Consider the following 18,333-nt stretch of genomic DNA (forward strand, 5'->3'; position numbering starts at 1 on the left):
GCTATACCAAGACAAGCTTGTCTGAGGATGATCCCATATTTAGATCCCACCGCACACTGAGGAGGTGAATCCCAAGCTGCCCAGCCCACATCACCCTGGGGCATGTGTGTGTACCTGGAAGCAAACCCCCAGTGTCAGAAATGAATGGCATCACTTCAGAAAAGGGCAAGATGGAGCACTCGGGGAGCCACATGACTCACATGGCTGAAATGATTGGGACAAATAACTTCTCTGGCTATCTCAGCCTCCACAAAGTGTTGTCCATACATACACCAAACAGTCCAGAACCACTGGAGTTTTCATTCCAGCTTAGGAAGAAGGCAGAGCTGCTCTGCAAGGAGCAGAAACAAAGGCAGTCCTGGAGGTGCTTCCTGTCGGTAGTTGCTGTGGGGGAGCCCCTCCAGGCCTGCTGGGGACATTTCCGAACGGCAATGAGAAAGCGATGCCTTCTCTGATGCCTGAGCCGGAGCTTCAGCCCCTTGTCAGGGACCCGTTGTTTCCTAAGAGGGAAGGGAGTATGGGAAAAACTGCAAAACGGGACATGAGTCTTTAACATTCGTAATCAAAGGGCATATAAACAACAACTAAATGTGCAAAAGTATCGGTCACAAGCACTTAATACCTCCATCCTACAAAGCTGTGAAATAACTCATATTGTACTTCCATAGAGGCGAATTTTGAGTACCTTGGGGCCACCCGTTAGTTTTAATTCACTTTATACAAAAATCCCTGGGAATAAAACAGAGTTGGGTTTTCCTTATCCCTTCCCTGCCGTTGGTTTCCTTCAGCTCCCCGCTACACGCCGCTGCAGACGGCAGCTGCCGGGGCAGGTCCCGCCAGATGCCATCGCAGCCCGGGCTCGGAGGCACCGCGGCTGAGGGAGGGTGTCCAGGCCGTGTCCCGGGAGGGCCGGGTTGTCCCCGCGAAGGGCGGGTTGTCCCCGGGAGGGCCGGGTTGTCCCGGCCCCACTCCGCCCGCGGGCGGTGCCGCCAGGTGCGCCCGCCCCGGCGCGGCCCCGGGGGGGCGGCCGCGGCTCCTCGCCCCTCCCCGCCGCGCCGGGAGCTGCCGCCCCCCGGCTGAAGTCCGGTGCCGCCGCACTGTGCCGAGCCGAGCCGTGCCGAGCCGGGGTGCCGTCACTCGGCGCTTCCAGCATGCTCCTAAGATGGCGGTAGCGGCGGCGGGCGGCGGCGGGGGCGGCCGGGCGCAGCGCAGCGGCTGGCTGGAAGTTTTGGTGCGGGAGCGCTGGCACAAAGTGCTGGCCAACTTGGGCGGCGAGGCGCTGGTGCTGAGCGGCGAGGAGCGCCCCGACGGCGCGGCTCACAACGGGCTGGGCGGCGATGGGACGGCGTGCCGCGGGGCCGAGGGCGGCGGGGGGCCGGCGGCGGTGCGCACCGCCTTCACCGACCCCCCCGAGCAGGTGCCCGAGGCCATCTCCAACAAGAAGCGGTGCGTGAAGGTGCTGAAGCAGGAGATGGGCGGACTGGGCATCAGCATCAAGGGGGGCAAGGAGAATAAGATGCCCATCCTCATCAGCAAGATCTTCAAGGGGCTGGCGGCCGACCAGACCCAGGCTCTCTACGTGGGCGATGCCATCCTGGCCGTGAACGGCACGGACCTGCGGGACGCCACTCACGACGAGGCGGTGCAGGCGCTCAAACGGGCCGGCAAGGAGGTGCTGCTGGAAGGTAGGGGAGCGGGGCGGCCCGGCCGTGTGTGCCCGGCGGCGGGGGGCTGTGGGGCGGGCCGGCTCGGCTGCCCAAGGGCCGGCGGAGCCGAGTCGGGGGCGAGGGGATGGCCCCGCGCATCCCGCGCTGCTCCTCCGGGCGTCTTTCCAGCGCGGAGAGTTCGCGCTCTGTGCCCCGCGCCGGGACCCTCGACGGCGTGTTATGGACACAGCCCCTCGGCAAGGGACGAGCGGGATGCCGGGGAGCCGGCCTTCAGCTTCCTGCCCTCGTATCCGCCGGCGCAGTCCCCGCAGCCCCGTCCGTGCGCGGTCGGTGGAGGCTCCGCAGCCCCGTCTGGTCCCGGCGGTGGGTCTGAGCCCTGAGCCCTCCTGCGCTGAGGCTGCCGGTGGGAGTCTGATCCCTGCAGGGTGAGGAATCTTCTGGACGTTTTCACATCTTTTCAGCCCAAGAAAGGTGGGGGAGAGTTGGGTACTGTGAGAGGAGGGGTTAAAGAAGTAAAGGAACCCCCCCTCCTCCCCTGCCATTAAGGGAATGACTTGGTGACTTTGCCCTAAGTCATCTCGAAACGCCCGACACCACCCTCTCTCCAGTTCCTCCTTCCACCTCCCTACTCCCGATCAGGGATGGGGGTGGGGGCAAAGCGGTGGAAATGAGGCTGGGGGTGCCTCACGGGCTCATCAGCCATCCCTACCTTTTCCTTTCTCAAGGGTGACTGAAAGAGTTTTGTAAAAAGCAGCCTTAGAAATTGACCTCGGAGAAAAGAGCAGACGCACCCTCCCAGGACACATGGAGGGAGGGTGTCCCCCCAGAACGGGACGGAATTTGGGGGGAGCAAGTAGAAAAGCAGAACCGGGTTCCCTCAGACCACGAGTTCATGAGGAGAAAGGCGTGCACAAACGTCTAATCCCTGTCTTTTCACAAGGACTAATTTGCTTGTTCCACCTGAGAGAATGAACAGCTTCAGAACTGCCCTTGGCGTGTGTGTGATAAAGTGATTACATATTTGCCCACAAGTTCATTTAACCGGAGGTCAATGGCATCTGAGGCATGCTGCAGTCTGCCTTCCCCTGTGCCATCGCTTTCTTGCGGGCACTCCCACCTCGCTGGACCTGTAGCCCTTTTGGTACCGCAGATTTCTTCTCGAGTGGTTTTTTTTGGTGGTTATTTTGAGGAGGAAAGGAGATGCTGCTGCTGCTGCTGCCTGGGAGGTGCAGCTGAGCATCAGCTATGAGCAGCCAACTATGGCATAAAGTTACAGAAAAAGTTTGAAAGGGAGAGAAGGTGAGAAATGTATTCCATAGTAGTGTATGCTGAGAAACTCTTTTGTTGTCCCTGTGAAAGCAAAAACTGGAGGAGTTCGTGCTCCATGAGGATTCAGGAAGCTGAGGACAATTGTGTCTCCTCTCCCTTTGTGCCCTGCAATACCTGCAGGACCAAAGTGCATCTTGCCTTCCCTTGCTGCAGCTGAGTTGATTACAGATATACCTCTGAAGTATTAACATGAACTTCTCTGGGTGCTCTGAAGTGGGGCTGTTGCATCTAAATTTTATCACTGATTTGTTTATGCAGTGTAAGGGCTTTCTGGGGTGCAGCCAGGTAGTGGCTGAGCTTTGCTGTGGCCTAATGAGTAATGTATACAGTGCTTGCAAGTCTCCCTCCCTCTGTGTGGTGCCTGCAGCATCAGCACCTGAGCACGGTGCTGCTGGGTGAGCCTTAAAAACCCCTCAGTTTTCTTCTGGGCTGGGAGTGAAGCATTTTCACCCTCCTTCACTCCTCCTTCTGACATCACAGCTATCTTGCATTCCTTTGCTCCATGCTGAGGTGCCTCAGTAGTTGTTTCTGCAATTGAATGTGTAATTAGCAATTTGTATGTTTCAGTAGTGATCTCTGTGTAGAGTTAAAATATTCTGACACTGGGCTCTGTATTTTGTCCTGTCTGTCTCTTGGTATTTCAGCAGAGTAACCAAACCAAACGTTGGCTCCAGCATTGCCTGGGAGGGCTTCTCCCTTCAGTGGGGACCCACTCCACATGAATGGCTTATGAAAACAGGCAGCTTAGAACAATTCTCTGCGATTCTATTGCCCACTTTGAAGCTCTTTCTTCAGCAGCAGCGTCTAAAATGGTATTTTTATTACTAAAGGAAGGAAAATGCAAAAGTTCTTTTTAATCTTTAAAGTATAGAAGGGCAACACTTGACTTTCCTTTCCTTACAGATAACAGATGGATTTTGCCATTTCCTGACTTCTTAGAGAGTTATATATGGCAAAAAGCAGCCTGTGATGGGGCAGGGCGAGACCCTTGTGCAGCTCCTTTCTAGACTCTTTCTCCAATTCACAGAGCAAAGCCAGCATGTGTTTCCAGGGTCAAAATGTAAGATTTACATTTTATTGAGATTTTGAGATTGGTTTGTGAGTTCCAGCCCTGGAAAGCCGAATTTGCAAAGGCATGGCAAGGTGTAAAGCACAAGAAGCACATTTCATGGTGCAGCAGGGCTCTGAGTATTGCCCAATGCATTGTGCATTCCTGGAAAGGGTCTTACCACTGAGTATTTCCTAGAGGTTGTGGCAGGGAGGATGTGTCACAATACACCCAATATCAGAGTGCTGGAGCCTGCCTGTTATATAGTGTCCTGCCTAAAACTGCTTGCTCAGTGGAATGAGGCATTTACCAGCTCAGCACTAAACTGTAGTCTCTCCTGCATTCCTGTGCAGGGAGGATGGGAGTGGAAAATCCCTCCCCAGGCCTCTGCACCCTGTGTGGGAGGCAGGGCTGGCACCCGGGTGGGTGGCAGGAGAGGAAGGTCTGTGAAGAGAAGGAATCGGGCAATGCTTCCTTTTAACACTTGCCCCTTTTCCTGCATTGATCACTGTCTCTGAGCCGGTAGAAAGAGGGATTTGCTGCAGGGTCAGGGGTGGTGTAGCTGCAGCAGCTGTGCTGGTGTGAGGGGAAGCACAGCTGTAAAGCCTGGTAGGAGAGCCCCTACTCTAACAAATTCACTATCCATGCTGGGTTGTTCTGCCTTCTCATTTTCCATCCCTGACACTTGCGGAATTCCCCTACTAAGCTAAAGTTCCTCCTTATAGGTGTGGTCTGTGTAGTTGGCTAGGGTGCCTTAAATCCAGTAGAATTTGGTAAATGGAAGGGAAATAAGGCAACAGGTGATACTGCCTTGGAAGGAGCTGTAAGGCAGAAGGTTCAAGAGGAGAGGGAGGTGATGAGGAGGAAGGACATGAGCCCTTAGAAATCATTCTGTCTCCTCATCTGCAGGGATGGAGCGCTTCTGCCTGCAGGGTTTAATTTCCTGTGAGCTCTTCATCACAGCCCGGGTGTGGGGAGCGAAGCAGGCAGAGGGAGCAGGGGTGGGGGTAGCCCTGATGTTGGGCTTGTCAGCCCTGGGTGGCTTCCCAGGGGTTCAGAACAGCAGGATGGAGCTTCTCACCAGAATTCAGGAGCGGAGAAAATTTCCCTGCATGAGAGTCAAGGCACCCTCATTGTACAATACATATTTGCAGGTGTGGAAGGAAGTTAAAATTATCCTGACAGCTTTGTACATATAATTTGTACAAATAATTATATGTACAGTTTGTACATATAATTTCCTTGTGGTTCTGTTAAATTTGGGGTTCTTTGGAAAATCAGGCACTTTGAAAAATCAAGCAGACCCTCTTGTGCTGTGTGAAGCACATTACATTAAAGTGACTCTCAAGACACCAAAGGTGTTTGTTTTTATCAAAGCATCCTGGGTAAGAGCAGTCCCTTGGTGTGCTCTGTAACCAAGCTGGTTGTGCTTTACTTGTATTCTCTATGTGTTCAGTGAAAAAAGTGAAAACTTGAAGCAGACTATGATAATGTCAAAAAAGACCCTTCCCTGTATAATGCTGTAGAAAGAAAAAGAAAGGAAAAAAAACTACATTAGTGGATTTTGCTATCTTCCTGCTATCTTTTGTCTAACTTGTTTTATGTATGTGGGTGAGCTAGTAGTGATGGTTGTGGAAGGTACCTGGTGGGAAAAGGAGCATCTTCTTAGTGCTGTTAGAATTTTAGTGGTTTTGAATGATTCTCAGTTAACTCAATTGCAAGGTCCGTGGAGAAGTGCTTTTGGCAGCCTCCCTGGGTTTGAATAAATTTCCCACAGAGAGGCATCCCCCTGCACAGTGACTTTCAGCATATGGGTAGTAGCCTGTAGTCATCTTCTGTGGCATTCTTGGGAATAAGGCACAGCTTTGAAGCAAAGAATAAGCATGATGTAGTTTGTACTGTAGTAACATGTATTATTTTCCAAACAATATTTCTGTAAGAATTGTAAAGATTCTCCTCTTCCTACCATTTTTTAATTTTCTCTGAGTGAAGCAAAGCAATCATATCTGTGTGAATTACATGCTGAAATAGTGTAAAATAGGTATGGGCTTCTTGTTGGCTGTAGTTTTCAATCTTATCTGGTTTTGTGTTTCTCTCAGTAAGGTAGTGACAACAGGAGATTTCCAAGGGATAGCAAAATACAGTATTTATCCAGAAAGTGAGTCTTCTGTGAGTATAGAGGAAAAATGAGGCACAGGGCACTTAAGTGCATATGTGACACAACTAGTTACTACAGTCAGGTCAGGGCTGTAAAGCTCAGTGATTGCTAATTGTATGCATAGTTTTCTAGTATAAGTATGGACAAAACACTTTTTTTGGGGGGGGGGGAGGGGGTGTTTATGCCAGCAAATATGCAGTTAGGGAAATGCCTTATATTTAGAAGCTGTACATTTCATGACTCATGTAGCTACCCTTGGCACACATCAGTTTGAAAGTGAAATTGAAAGGGGAAGGAGCAGGGAATCTTGTTCTAAAAGTCCCAGGTCTAAGCAGCTCCTGAGAATCTCAGTTTTGGTCGTTTCAGTTGCCTGCAGCTGATGGGGAAGGTTGAGTGGCAACACTTGATGTGTTTTTCATTGATTAGATTAGATTACAGGCTAATTTAGCAGTCCAGACAGCCTGTATCACCTTTCACAGATAAAAATCAGTACATCCTCTTTGCAGTAATTCTTGTATGAGTCTTCTGTCTCAGTTACTCTAAAGAAAATAAGGCACTTGTGGGCAATATGTTTCTGGATTTATTTGGACCAAGTGCAGGGTGCCCTGTCAACCCACCCTGGGAATCCTATACTAAGCCTTATAGAAGCAACTTACCACCATCTCCTTAAGGGTGCTTAAAAGATTAAAGATGTCTAGAGACCTGAGATTTAATTGCACATGCAGATTAAATGTGTTAAGTATCATTATAAAAGAAAAAAGCATGTTTTAAAATCCTGGTTGTAATTTCTTAGTGAAAATTAAATTGAAATCTTGATATTACTCTTAAAGAATCTTTAAACCATGAGAGTAAAATTGAAAGCTGAAGGCTTCTGCTATAGTTAATAAAACAATGTTTGTATCTTAATTTTGCTCGGGCAGGTGCCTTTTCTCTGAAGGCCATTTCCACCCTCTCAGGACAGCATTTTCACACAGGTGATGCCAGGGGCACTGACCTCTTCCCACCCCTGCTGCCCACTGAGTTGGGTCAGAGATGCTCACTGCGTGTCTGTCCTGAGGGAGCTGATGTGGAGTGTCCAGAATTCAAACCAGTTTGGGTTTGGGACAGCCCAGCTCAGGTGCTCATCACAATAGATTGATGGTTTCAGATGTTAGCTGGGAATGAGTTTTAACTTTCTTTTATTCTCTTAATCTCACTGTTTCTATAATATATGGTATGGAACCTGCCCTGCTGGTAATGTAATTTGGCTGTAAGTATAGCATCTGTTTGTGTTTATTCAGAGTTCATAAGTATTGGAGAGTTTGCTCTATTTGTAACCTGTATCAGTAGTCAGTCTGCTTCCAGGCTTTAAAAACACAATATTTCCATTCCATTTTTCTAATTTAGATTTCTGATCATAGGATTATTTTGTACTGTATTCTGCAAGATTATGTTGCCATGGCTACTTGTTAGAATTGGTGCAGCCACTTCAGTAGAAGGGAAATTGGAGGAAACAGTAGTTCAAGAGAGCAATAGCATAAGTGAACAAAATGTGATGAGAACAAAGCTGTCCCAATGCAGCATGGAAGACTCTGGCTTTCCAAGTCTGAAATAGATCCTCAAGCCTGTCAGAAAAATAGTTGGTGAAGAAGGGATGGCAGCAGTATTTCTAGAATGTGCAGAAAATCCTTTAGCTACTTATCATGTAGAGTTTGTGAGCAGCCCATAGAGCACAGCTTTGCTGGCCTTGACGTGGTGGGTGGAGGTGAGCCAGGTTCTTCTCCCAGCCCCTCCCAGCCCCACACTGGTGTCACTACAGCAGCTGTAGCAGGTGGGAAGTGGCTTCACTTGGCTCCACTGTGTCATCTCTCCAAACCTTAAACTCTCAAGCAGAGAAAAACACTTCTGCCAGCATAAGGTGTGCCTGTGCTAAGGGGTTTTAACAGGACATCTGCTCTTAGAGCAATCAGGGAGAGCATTGCACTGTTATGGCAGATTGGGAAAGAGTAAGGACTTGGAATAGTTGGAATAAATTGAGTTGTTTTGGCAGAGGCACATCGTTGTAAAGATGAGAAGGAACATCAGGGGAGTGGCAGCATTTGGTACATGCCCTGAGGAGTCTCACTGCCAACAGGGAGGCAGTTTGAAGATGTTCAAGGTGAGGCTGATTTGGGCTAGAGAAGTCTGTGAGGAACTACGAAGGATGTAGAAAGCATGGAGTGCTGCTTGTCATTGATGCTACATGTTGGAAGGTGTGTTGTGAGCCTCCTTCATGCTCCTAAATGGGTGTGTCAGCTGCTATTTTGCAGGACTAGGAAAGCTGCTCTAGGAGACCATATCTCTGTGCTTTAAAAGATGGGTAATAGCTCAGTCTTCTTTACCTTGCACTTCTGGGAGACAGGATTAATTGAAATTATGACATTCAGCATCTTGCAACATCTCAGAGTCCAGCAGCACTGAGTAATGAACAGGGACACAAAAGTTTTCTTGCGGGGGAAGTTGGGAAAAGATGGAATTGGTTTGTTCATCATCTCATTAGCAATCAAAACATAATTTTTTCCAAAACCTAAGTTAATAAACTTGCTTTAAAAAGGTTTAATCAGCTGTGACTAGTTCATCAGATTGTTTCAACACTAGATATTGCCTCGCAGTTAGGTTAAATTTGTTCCTTAACATAAATTCAATTAAGGGACATAATTTCCACATAACTCTTTGACAGATTTCTGACTGCTGCTTCTGCACACTTCTGTTACAGTCTGGCTTTAATTTTGTCTGTCTAGAACTTGAACTACTGAACTGGTTACAGCTTTGTGCACATATGCTAAGGGCACAACAAAGTAGGTCACTGCCAGAGAGGCACATCTGTACTGTACTGTTGGGTAAAATGGAGTTTTTAATTGTAAGGAAATGAGCCAGAAAAGTAGATGTGGAAAAACTGCCTCTGATTAGAAATGATTAACATACAGCACATTCCTTCTAAAAATGATGCACAGGTTTTTGCTGAACTGCTGGAGTTGTGCTTGTTGGCACAGCTCTAGAAATCAGCAGCACTAAAGCTGTGGCTGTTTATTCCTCTCTGCTCTGGGATATTTCCTTCTGAAGATGACATGTATTAGAGCAGTGAGGCAGCTTCAAGGCAGCATACAGGTGAGTAATGTGTGTGTGTGCATCTATATGAACAGCTTCTGTTCACTTTAAATTGGTAAATTCCTGGTATGGTGTAAGTACCTGAGAAACAGAACTTTTTTTCTCAAGTATCAGAAAACTAGAAATATATTCTAAGATAAAAATAAAATGTAAAAAGTCAGTATCAGAATATAAATTCTTTTCTGGCAAAGGATACGCAACTTACCTGATTTGCTTCAACAGGTAATATGACCTCTTGGGAATATTTTTCAGCCTCATGTGCCCTTTCAGGGAAATGGGACCATTAGTTAAACGTTATGTTCCATTTGCCATAGGCATGTACAGCTAGTGCAGTGCCTATTTTGGCTTTTAACATAATCAAGAAGTTATGAGAGAGCATGGAAAAGCTACACCATGGAAATAATGTATCTCCACTTTAGTCTGAATTATTTCAATAATTGCTATTTCCAGGATGATTTACTATACTGACATGTGTTTAAACTGCCATTGGCTCTGATTCTGCAAGGGGAGCAAGAGACAGCTGTGTGAAGGTGCTGGAGAGATTTAGAGTTATCCAGCATGTATCTTATAAGGCTTCTTTAAGCTATTAGTTTTAACTCAGACAGTGAAAGTTTAATCTGTTTATTCTGGATTTTGGGCTTTAGTCCCCATTAAACAGCCTGGAAAGACAAAGCTAGCAGAGGGACTAGCAGATGTGGGGCAGATGTGATTTCCCTTATAGCAGGCAGCTTCCCTTTGGTCTTAATCTTCCCAGGTAGAAGCCAGAAGGTTCCTTCTCTTGCTGATGTGAAGCCAAAGGAGGTATTTAAGTATTGGATGTTCAGAAGTATTTTCCAGGAATAAGGTGAGCAGGATTTGCTTTGAGTACTTGTGGCTTGATTTCTTTGTGAGGGTTTTTGTTTGATTGATTTTTTTCTGGTTTGGGGGGGATACTTATTTGGGTTTTTTGTTTGTTTGTGTGGGGTTTTTGGGTTTTTGTTTTATTTGGTTGGGGCTTTTTTGTGGAGAATGAACAGAAAAAAGTGGTCTCCAAATTACAATTGTTTTCCAAAGAAAACATTATTCTTGGTAACTACCTGTCCCTTTTAACCTACTTGTCCTGTCTCATTCAGTGATAGGCTTCCCTGGTGCCCAGTCTCCTCCTCCATCAGTGATGGGTGGCTGGGATGAAGAAGTGTCTGCAGACACCCAGCAGGATTCCTACCACATAAATACATACTTAGGCAGAGAGACACAGACCATAAGATGTGTTTACACCATACATACTTGTGTAATGAGCAGTCCCTTCCACAGGTATTCCTTGTTTGGTGCTTGACCTTCACACGTGCTTAGGGCCAGCGTGGCAGCTTCAGGCTGCTGGGGCTTTGCCAGGTCTGGAGAGGCTGAGCTGGTGCCTCTTACCCATTGGGTCTCTCTGCTTTTAGGATGTCATGGTGGGCTCTTCTAGCTCAACACTGCAGAGGTTGTGGTGTCTCCCTCACTGGGGATATTCAGGAACAGTCCAGGTGTAACCCTGTGCAATGTGCTTTGAGGAGATCCTGCTTGAGGAGGAAGGTTGGACCAGATACCCCACCTGTGGTCCCTTCCAGTCTTAACTGTTCTGTGATTCTTTCTCTGTATCTCAACTCTGGGAAGCCTTTTCCAGAGCTGGGGATGTGTCTGTTTGTGAGCTCTGTTGTATTAGAGCCAGGAAGATGTGCTTATGCAAGGGAAGAGAAGCAAGCTTCAGGCTGGAATGACTTAGATGATGACAACTGGCTCTTCATTTAGAGCTCCAGGTCTTATTACTGTATTTTGCCAAAATTAAACTCTTCTAGATTTTAGAAGTTTAGGTAAATGGCCAGTTAAACAGTTAACATAGCCCAGATTTTTGAAATCCTGAGCACAATGGGGAGAAGTGACACAAGCGATGCTTAAACCAGATGAAAGACCTAAAGGTGCTGCAGATGTCTCAGCTAATGAGCTTGAAGCCACTGCTGCTCTCATGGCTTTTGTTACCTTTTCTTTGCAGGAATAGTGGTTGGGTTGCAGGCTGATGCTCTTGGGATATTTGTAAGATAGAGCTCTCATCTAGCTCTGGGGGTAAAATCTCTATTCCAGCCTTGAAAGAGGTAAAAAACCTCATGGTAACTTCAGTCTTGTTTGTTTATGAAATGCTGGAGAAGTGTCAGGCCAAAAGCAGCCATAAAAGCAAATTACATTTCAATATGGGAAGAATGCAAATGAAAGCAACTAGTTTTAAGAAGCTCCCTGTTGTTCAGTGAATGGCTGTCTGTATAAATAAGCCAGACCTAGGTGATGTGTGAGAACAGGTCATAAAGAAAGCATTGAAGTAACAAACCAGTGGAATTTCCACTTCACACGCTAAAATCAACCCTGAAAGTCTCCATTAAGGAGAGTCATAAATTGAAGTTCTAAGAGATGGCATATAAAATATCCCTGAATCTAAAAATGATAATCTGACAGTTTTGTGTTTCCCTTTCACTCTGTTATATCTATTTTAACAAACATGTGGGATAGATTATCAAAAGAGCAGCACTTTTTTTATGAAGTCTTGAGGAAATAAATAGTGAGTATGGGCATATTATAAATTACACCCAATAAAAATAAACTGAAATTCATTCTGGGTTTTGCCTGTGTTCGGACTGCATTGCTAGAATCATTCTATGTTGATCTTGTTTTATATATGTATTGAACTTTTCTGCTAGGCATACCATGAAATGTTAGTATTTAATGCTTGAGTTTTTGTTTGAGTACTGCCAGAGCTTTTTGTCTATGTGCATAAATAGTATTAAGACCTTAGAGAGGTTTCAGAGTTCACTCTCTTTACAAAAGACTGAGGAACAAATACCTTTTGGTTTTTGAGGGAGGAAAGGAAGGGCTGGCTTGAAAACATGCATGTTTGTGTGGGAAATTTTATGATGTTTGAATTTGAGATAGTATTTTGTATCTAAAAGTTAATAAATTTTTTTGAAAGGCTGATTAGAACTTGCATTTGAAACCTTTTATAAGTAGAATTTTCTGTGTAGAAGAGCAGAGAATTATCCAATGTACCATCTCCTCATAGAAAATCTTTGCAGTCACATCACATTTATCACAGAAAATTCTCATAGCCAAAAAGTTTTTTACCAACTCAGTGACCAGCTTTGTTCCCATTTTGTTAAAATACAGTTAGTTTCAATAAGTGCAGGTATTTATTCAGTTCTTGGAAAATTTAGATATGCTGTTCTCCTTAATCACTTTGTTTTGTTACTTTTCTGTCAATATGCACACTGTATGAAGTGGATAAGGATGTATATTTGGTATGAGCCAAGGCAAATACACTTCCAGTGGAGAAGTCACAAGTGATACATTATATGAATTCCTGTAAGACATTTACATTTGATCTTTTCAGTTAGTCATACTTTTGGGGGAATGCTTCCTTGTTTCTCTGAAACTCACAGTGGAAACCTTGAATACAGGAGGAAATGAGGAAAAGACTTCTCGGTCTCTAAAACTTGCATAAAAAAGCTCTTTTAGGTGTAATTTTAATATCTTCTAAATGCAGCTGTAAGTTAAGTTGGTCTCACTTCCCTTTTAGCTTTTGCTGTATTAAAGACTTCATGTAGAACTCTGTATATGAAGGAATCAAGTTCATGAAGCCATAAAGGCTGGGAAATTATTTCTGTGGGGGAATATGCAATATATTATTTAGGGTTTTTTTTTTCTTTTTGCTTTATTTCTGTTCACTAGTGCATTGGCTGATGTTGGTTTAGGAATGCCTTGGAGTGTAGCTGTTAAACTCCAGAGCTGACCTAGCCCTGGTGTGGGCACAACTGTAAATGTCTGTCAGCAGTATTACATAGGCACAAGGTGCACACAGTTTGTGTTGTAGATGCATTTGCTCATATCCAAGACAGAATTTGTTTGTAGATTAAGTTAATTGTTCTTTGAAAACAGAAATAAATAGAGTCTTGAGTATACCTGCACTGAAGGAGTCTTGGGGTGATTCATTTGCTGAAGTGCTTTACAGGAGGCTGCACCTGCAGTTGTGGTTTCTCTCAGGGTCTGTTCCCCACCCAGACCCTGCTGTCCCTGTCCATTTGTCTGTGGCTGAGCTCTGGTGGTGACACAGTGATGGCCAGGCTGGGGGGGACGCTGCCCTCTGCTACAGAGTGCCAGGATGGGGAGTGAGCGTGGAGCAGGAGGTGGGAGAGTGAAAGCCACCTTGTCTTCAAGCTGCCATGAACTTTCCCATTGATTTCCATGGGACTAGGATATTTTTTAGCAAGAAACAATGACATAAATCACTGATGGAGAAATAAAGGTGCTGATGCAGCATTATCTTTTCCCCAATACCTACTGTATCAATTCCCCTTTAAAATGGTTGGACAGCTCTTTGGTCCTGGCTGGGTGGCTCACCTGGCTGGCTTTCTGCTCCAGGCTGTCCATGGAGTCTCTGTTCCCCTGGTGCTTCTCTGTGCCCAGCAAACCTGGCGCCATCCTCTGCCTCCCTGACCTTGTCAGGCTGTCCCTCCTCCCTTCCCACCCCTTCAAACAGTGATGAGCAAAAGCTTTGTAAAATACACGTGGCAGCAGTTCAGTCTCCAAGTTCAGCCATTTTGTGCAATAATAATTGATTAAACAATTGTTGTTTCTTTATTTACAGTTCTGTGCTAATCACAAAGGTTGAATAGCTCTGCAGTCACACATGTGCCTCAGTTGTGGGTACTTATATCAAATTAGAAAGTATCAAAATGTTTCTTCTACAAACCTCCCTCCCTTCCTTTGAATTCCAGGGTGACAGATCAACAGCTATTCAAAGGATGTTTCAGGTCTTCTTTCTTGTTCAGAGCTAAGCCCTGACCTCTTCAAGAGCAGAAGCACACTAAAAATAATGTTTCACTGGAGCAGAAAGCAGTCACTGTTTGTGGAGACAACAAAACTGTAGTTTCAGGTGGAGGCTGGTTTATGAAGTTTTTTTTTTTTTTCTAAAAAGCTGTACCCAGCAGAGATTTGACCCCTTTCCATTTGAACAGGAGGTTTGTAAGTGCCCTCATGCCATCTCTATAGAACTGTCCATGCATTGATGGTTTTCCAGGAGAAATTTAAGTTTGTAGTTGCCTTGGTGCCATTTCAGTATGTAGTGCCAGACTGTGGCAGTCATCAAAGGTGTTCTGGGTTTGCAGAGTACACCAAGGCCAAAGTCTCTGCATGGCTTGCCCCTAACCCAACCACACAATGCCCCCTCTCCCCACTGGGTTTTCTGGGTATCATTTGCCTTCTTTCTGACTTCTGACTGCATCATTTAGGATGCGAGGCGACACCAGAAAAAATTTGATATTTATCGGCCTGATCATGCAGGAAAACCTGCAGTTGTAGCTGAACAAGTAATTGCATAATCAAAACCTTGGCTTGCTGACTTTTTCCAGGCTGCTGCTTTGTGTCTGGGCGCTGGCAGAGCCCTGCTGGGATGAGCAGTGCTTCCAGGCAGGCTCCAGCAGCTGCTGATGGCACCTGGCCAACAGCCAGACCTGAGGCTTCCCTGTCTCCAGAGAGGTGCAAATTTGTGACCACAGTTCAAGAGTGAGTGAAGAGTGACAGAATTGGTATCATCACAAGAATGTTGAAGCTGCAAGTCTGTATTTTGTGCCTGACATCTCAGGGGAATTGGGTTAGCTCAGAAGCCCTGAGGTCTCCAGGCCTGCAATGAAACAAGATTACCTTGTGGGTTTTTTCCTTTTAAATATAGGCATCATTAGAAAACATGGAGATTTGAAGCTAAGCCGTAATGTTAAACCTGTAATCATAGCTTTGGAGGGTGCTGCAAAGAAATCTCTTACAGTATTATGTGAGAATACCCAGTTAAAATATAGTAACTGATTCTGGAAAGTCAAATGAGACACAGCTCTGGAATAATAATGCCACGTCTTTTGAATGTTATTTCCTTTATAAATGATAGAATAACAAAAACTAAATCTGATTCAACAGCCCCTCAGCTCTAATGCCCCTGGCATTGACTCCTCTGGGGATCAGTTCTGGTGGAAGGATCCCTGTGGCACAGCTTGAGCCTTCTGAATAGCCCTGCTGAAAGACATCTGTGTGTGAGCCACAGTGGCCAAGGAGGCTGGAGAAAAGAGGGGATGTTAGTCTGCTTGCTCTGGGGATGGGAGTGGTTTACAGAGTCACTGAACTGTTCAGGTTAGAAAACACTCTTAATTGAGTCCAACTGTTAACCCAGTGATGCCAAATTCACCACTAAGCCATCCCTACATTTCACATCCATACATATTTAAATATATTCAGGGGTGGTGATTCCACCACTTGCCTGGGCAGCGTGTGTCAGTGCTTTGTGTGAAGAATTTTTCCATACTATCCAATCTAAACTTCTCCTGGCACAACCTCAAGCCATGTCTTCTTGTCCTGTTACTTGGGACAAGTAACAAGAGATTGGCCCCCATCTTGCTACAAACTCCTTTTAAGGAGTTGTAGAGAGAAATAAGATCTCCCTTGAACCTCCTTTTCTCCAGGCTACGTATCCCCTGCTCCCTCAGTTGCTCATCATAAAGCTCCTGCTCCAGACCCTTTCCCAGCTCCTTTGCCTTTCTTTGGACATGCTTCTGTCCCAGAACCACCTGCCACCATGTCCGTGTTCAGCATAGTCGGTGGTGAGGGGGATGAGGGGTGGCAGGCACTGTCAGCTTTCCTTCCAGCTGCCTGTGCTGTGGCTGGATCCATGGTTTCTATGCACAGGTACTTCCTGGCAGTAAGGGAGGCCCTACAAATAAAAATACTCCCCTCTGTAGGCTGAACAGGGTGGGCAGGCAGCAAGGCCAGGCAGAATGCCCCAGCCTGCTCTGCAGTGTGTGTGGAGGCTGGGGTTTGGTGTGTACAGGCTCCTCTGTCCACGTCCTGATCCTGTAACTACATAGATGAGGATGACCTTTGCATGTATAATGTCTTTCATGTTGATTTCATTAAGGCTAAGTTAGGGTAAGAAGAAGAGTCATGACTTTGTTTTCTTTCTCCTGTGGGCACACGAGTGCTGATTGTACTATATAAAGCTGCTTGCTGTTGAGCCTGTCCCGGTTCAAGGTGAGGAGAAAAAGTGTTCATGTTTTTACTATCATTCTTCCCTCCCTGGCTCCCTATGCTGCACCAAAACAAACAAGCAAATGGTAGCAATAGCCGAGGAGAGAAGCAGCTTTCTGCACATCATGGCTTTTTCTGATAGGAAACACGTAGCCATGTTTAACTTCTTTAAAAAGAGTGGAAATGTTGAATATACAAATTAAAATCCAATTTACACAGTTGAGATTTCCATGAGCACTTCACACAAGTATTCTCGAAGTGCAATGTTTGAAAGAATGACATTTGCTAGGAGCAGTCTTTGGGGAAGTGGGACCAGCCCTGTGTTTGTACCCTGCCCCCCTGACGCCAGCCTGTGTCAGCCAGCTCTGAACAGATCAGCCTTTGTGTCCCCAGCACAAACATCCCTCTTCTTTCTGAGGGAACGGGCAAAATGGGTTCTGGGCAGCACAACCAGCTGTTTGCAGCTTGTTGGGCAGCAGAAGAGAGACAAGTGGCTCCTCTGTCTCCCTGTTAAAATGCTGCTGCAGAGCAAACTGTTGAGCAGGCAGTGAAACCACTGAAGTCTTTAAAAGCCAAGCTTTAATATTGCCTGTGAGGTACTTCAGCTGTGTCACAGGACTCCCCAGCTTGCTCTGCACAAGTTTTCTGCTCTGGTTGGAGTTTTGGAGCTGCTTCACTGCCCTAGTGCTCTGAGTGGTGCAGAGGTGCCCAGCAAAGCTGCTGCTGGTCATTTCTTTCCTTGGCAACTTAAATCCTCAAGTGTTTAGTGGGAATGCCTCTTGTGGGAACAATTTAAAACTTAGAAAAGCCAGTAACAACATCTACAATTGTTACTTCAGAAGGTGTCCCCTTGTGAAGTTGTGGAGGAGATCTGGAATGATGTAAAAAGTCTAATTCTTCTCCTTTCATTTATATGATGCCTTACACTGATACTATTCAAGTGCTTGGTATTTTTACTATTCTTAAGTAAACTCAGACTTGAGTTACTTCCCCTGGCCCAAGACTTATTCACTGTTCTTTCTGTGTGGTGTAGCTTGCAGCACATTTTGCCATCAGCAGCAGAGAGGTGGGATGTCTGGGATTGTAGTTCCAGCTTTGCCAGTGTCGTTTGCATGGCTCCTTTGACTTTATCTCAATAATGCATCAGAGGAAGAGTAGGAAGAGGAGGGTGCTTAAAAGCCATGGCTTGCCATAGCACTGTTCAAATGCTGCACAGGTTGGATCCCTGCTGCTGCCTGTCCTTGCCACTGAGCCTGGCACTTTGTGAGCTGCTGAGCTTGGTGGGTCTGAGCCTCTGTAGCCAAGCTGGAGTGCTCCCACCACCAGGGCAAATGCTTTTCACACCCTGCCTGTCATGCAGGCAGCATGGTCTGATTTCTGTGCACACCAGTTGTGCTCCATTTCCTTCTAACACAGTTAATGATGTGGAGCCAGCCTGGGACGTGGGCAGCCATGAAGCTGGATCCTACAGAAAATGTGTGCATCACCTCCAAATGCCTGTCTCTATTTGCAGCAGTGGTGATGGACTGTGAGAGGTGGGCCCAAGCATTTGGCTCCCAGGGTAGGCACTATTATTAATGTCCAGTAACACTAATTAAAGGCTGAGTGCTGAGAAAGCTTTGTTCTGGAGCCAAAGTCCATTCTTTGTTCCTCTAGCTCCCTTATGCTGATCCTTCCCTGCTTCTCTGTGGTTTTGGGCTGGGCTGGGCTTCAGCAAATAAAGCCAAGTGAAACCTGTCTTTTTAGGCCTGGTGTGGCACGTTTGCTTTTGGGTCATGGTTTATATTGTTCATGCTGTAGAGGTAACAACAGATCTTGATGCCTTGGTGTGTGGGGTCCTGCCATGTCTTCCCTCTGGGGCAGAGGATCCCTGAGCCAGCCCAGTATGGGCTGGATTGTGGCTGGGATGCTGTCCTCATTTTATCCTTGATGTT

At 46.2% G+C, this 18,333-nt stretch overlaps 1 protein-coding gene across 1 annotated transcript in view; it reads left to right on the forward strand.

The window, feature by feature from the left end:
* Positions 1-1,130: 1,130 nt before the first annotated feature.
* SNTB1 (syntrophin beta 1) overlaps positions 1,131-18,333 on the forward strand; it is a 109,634-nt gene continuing 92,431 nt past the window's right edge. Inside the window, exon 1 of the mRNA XM_054269633.1 lies at positions 1,131-1,685. Coding sequence (XP_054125608.1) covers positions 1,163-1,685 — 523 coding nt within the window. The 5' untranslated portion in view covers positions 1,131-1,162. The remainder of the gene's footprint in view (positions 1,686-18,333) is intronic.

Source organism: Melozone crissalis, unplaced genomic scaffold (assembly GCF_028551555.1).
Source record: "Melozone crissalis strain CALT ecotype California unplaced genomic scaffold, PUWL_Pcris_2 ptg000002l_1, whole genome shotgun sequence".
Lineage (NCBI taxonomy): Eukaryota > Metazoa > Chordata > Aves > Passeriformes > Passerellidae > Melozone > Melozone crissalis.